The sequence below is a fragment of the Octopus bimaculoides genome, chromosome 10 (genome assembly GCF_001194135.2).
Source record: "Octopus bimaculoides isolate UCB-OBI-ISO-001 chromosome 10, ASM119413v2, whole genome shotgun sequence".
Classification (NCBI taxonomy): domain Eukaryota; kingdom Metazoa; phylum Mollusca; class Cephalopoda; order Octopoda; family Octopodidae; genus Octopus; species Octopus bimaculoides.
In genome coordinates this window covers 30526648-30528827 of record NC_068990.1, presented here as the reverse complement: position 1 = coordinate 30528827, position 2180 = coordinate 30526648, and the positions used below count along the sequence as shown (strand labels likewise).

Below are 2180 nucleotides of genomic sequence, written 5' to 3'. Positions count from 1 at the left end.
ATATATATATATATATATATATATATATATATATATGTGTGTGTGTGTGTGTGTGTGTGTGTGTGTGTGTAGTGATTGTAGTGATCACTGGTAGTAATTGATAAAAATTCTCTTGTCTTCCATCTTCTGTCTACCATTAATCAAATATATAGAAAGATAGATAGATATACATATATTAGTGGAAAACACCATGTATACATTCATACATGTGTGTGTGTGTGTGTGTATTATATATTAAATTACCCAAAGCATGTAAAGTAGTGAAAATCAGGTCACTGATGCATGTATTCCAACAGACCTGAAAAGTATCTAATGCTTCACGTTATTAGATTTTGCCGAAGAATCATTTTTCCCTTTGAGACGATGTGTGTTAACAATGCACAATTTAGTGACATGGCAGACTCTGAAACAGCCTGTGTTTCAGTATAATTCAGCCACCTTAAGTGAGAGACAGTACATGGACCTCTGCACCGAGATAAGAATACTTATTTCTGTCTATAAAATTCAACAAACAAAATATTTTCAGATGCATGGTAAGGCCCACAAGGCTGAAAGCTACAGAAGATATAACTAAATTGAAATGAAAAATCAAAGAAACCTATTTTGCATATTTTCCTAGGTGTGCTATTCCTGGTTACGACAACGACACGTATAAAATCCAAAGTGAAATCCATAAAGAACTGATCAACGAATATATTCCAAAGAGTGAGGATGAAGGGGAGGAGGTTTATGAAAAATGTTTGATATATTTCAATACCACAGAAAATGGAAATCGAACTACACAGAAGTGCAGCTCTTGGGTGTACGATAAATCCAACACGCACACCTCAATCACCACTGAAGTAAGGTTCTTTTGAAAGTCACTTCCCACATGTAAGCTAAAATATCTATCCGTCTATCTATATATCTATCTGTCTATTTACCTAAAACTGTCCCACGAACGGGAACGTGAAACTCCGAAGAACCATTTTTTGTGATGTCTTTGAAACTTTATTAATAAAGTATATATATAGGTGTGTGTGTGTGTGTGTGTGTGTGTGTGTGTGTGTGTAGATACAGATAGGTAGATAGATATATAGGTTGTTCTGTCTGTCTATCAACCCAGTTATCTACCAGTCTGTCCATCTCCCTACCTATCTCCTGTCTACTTTTAAATCTACTTCTCTATCCACAAGCCTTTTATACATCCTTAGACTTTTAAAACACTTATATCCACGAACCGGTAAAGCCTTTATATCCATGATCCTTTAATCTGTCATCCTTTAATCGATGATCCTTCATATCTGTGATCCTTTATATCCCCCAACCTATTACAGAAACTTAAACCTCCTTCTACTCTGCTCCCTTTTATTCTATTCTATATCGTTTCACTTTATTTTTTTTCATTTCTCTTCCCCTCTATATTGTATCTTATCCTGCTTTATTTTATTTTACTTCTTCTCATCTTCCTCTCTGCCAATTCTACGAACAACATTTCCCTATTATCTTACTGAAATATATGAGTGTATATATAGAAGTATACACGTATATATGTGCATATGTATATATGTGTGTGTGTTAATGTTTATATATCATGTGTGTGTGTGTGTCTATATGTGTGTGTATAAAGTTGTTAGCTACGACCATGAGAAGCATTCAAGTTGTTTATGGAAAGACGTACAATTTACCTCTTCAAATCTTGAATATTGAATATTTCTCAATAATATAAAAGTACAGAAAGTTATTATTTTCACTTTAGTTGTCACAGAGGACATTGTGATTAACAGCTTTAATAATAAAAACATTGAATTGTTAAAAATATATGAAAGAAGAATTCAGAACTTGTTACTGCGTAAATCCATACAATTTCATGGCGTCTGCATTTTATAAACCAACTTCTTTTCACTCGTTGCTCATTATAATTTTGCTTGCGATTTAGTAACCTTCATAGACAGACATTTCCCTAATGACCATAAATATATCTTAGACTGTGACCATGCCGGGGCATTGCTTGAAAAATTCTACTTGAACGAATCAACTTCAGCAGTCATTGTTTGTTTTTATAAAACCTGGATATCATTCTATTGGTCCATTTTGCTGAACTGTTAAGTTACGGGTCCGTAAATACACCAATATCGGTTGTCAAGCAGTGATAGGGAACAAACACACACACACACACACACACACACACACACACACAC

The 2180-nt window shown here is 34.0% G+C and overlaps 1 protein-coding gene across 1 annotated transcript in view; it reads left to right on the top strand.

Moving 5' to 3' along the window:
* The window catches only part of LOC106868206 (organic cation transporter protein), a 39873-nt gene that overhangs the window by 12005 nt on the left and 25688 nt on the right, over positions 1–2180 (top strand). The window contains exon 2 of the mRNA XM_014913369.2: positions 620–842. Coding sequence (XP_014768855.1) covers positions 620–842 — 223 coding nt within the window. The remainder of the gene's footprint in view (positions 1–619; positions 843–2180) is intronic.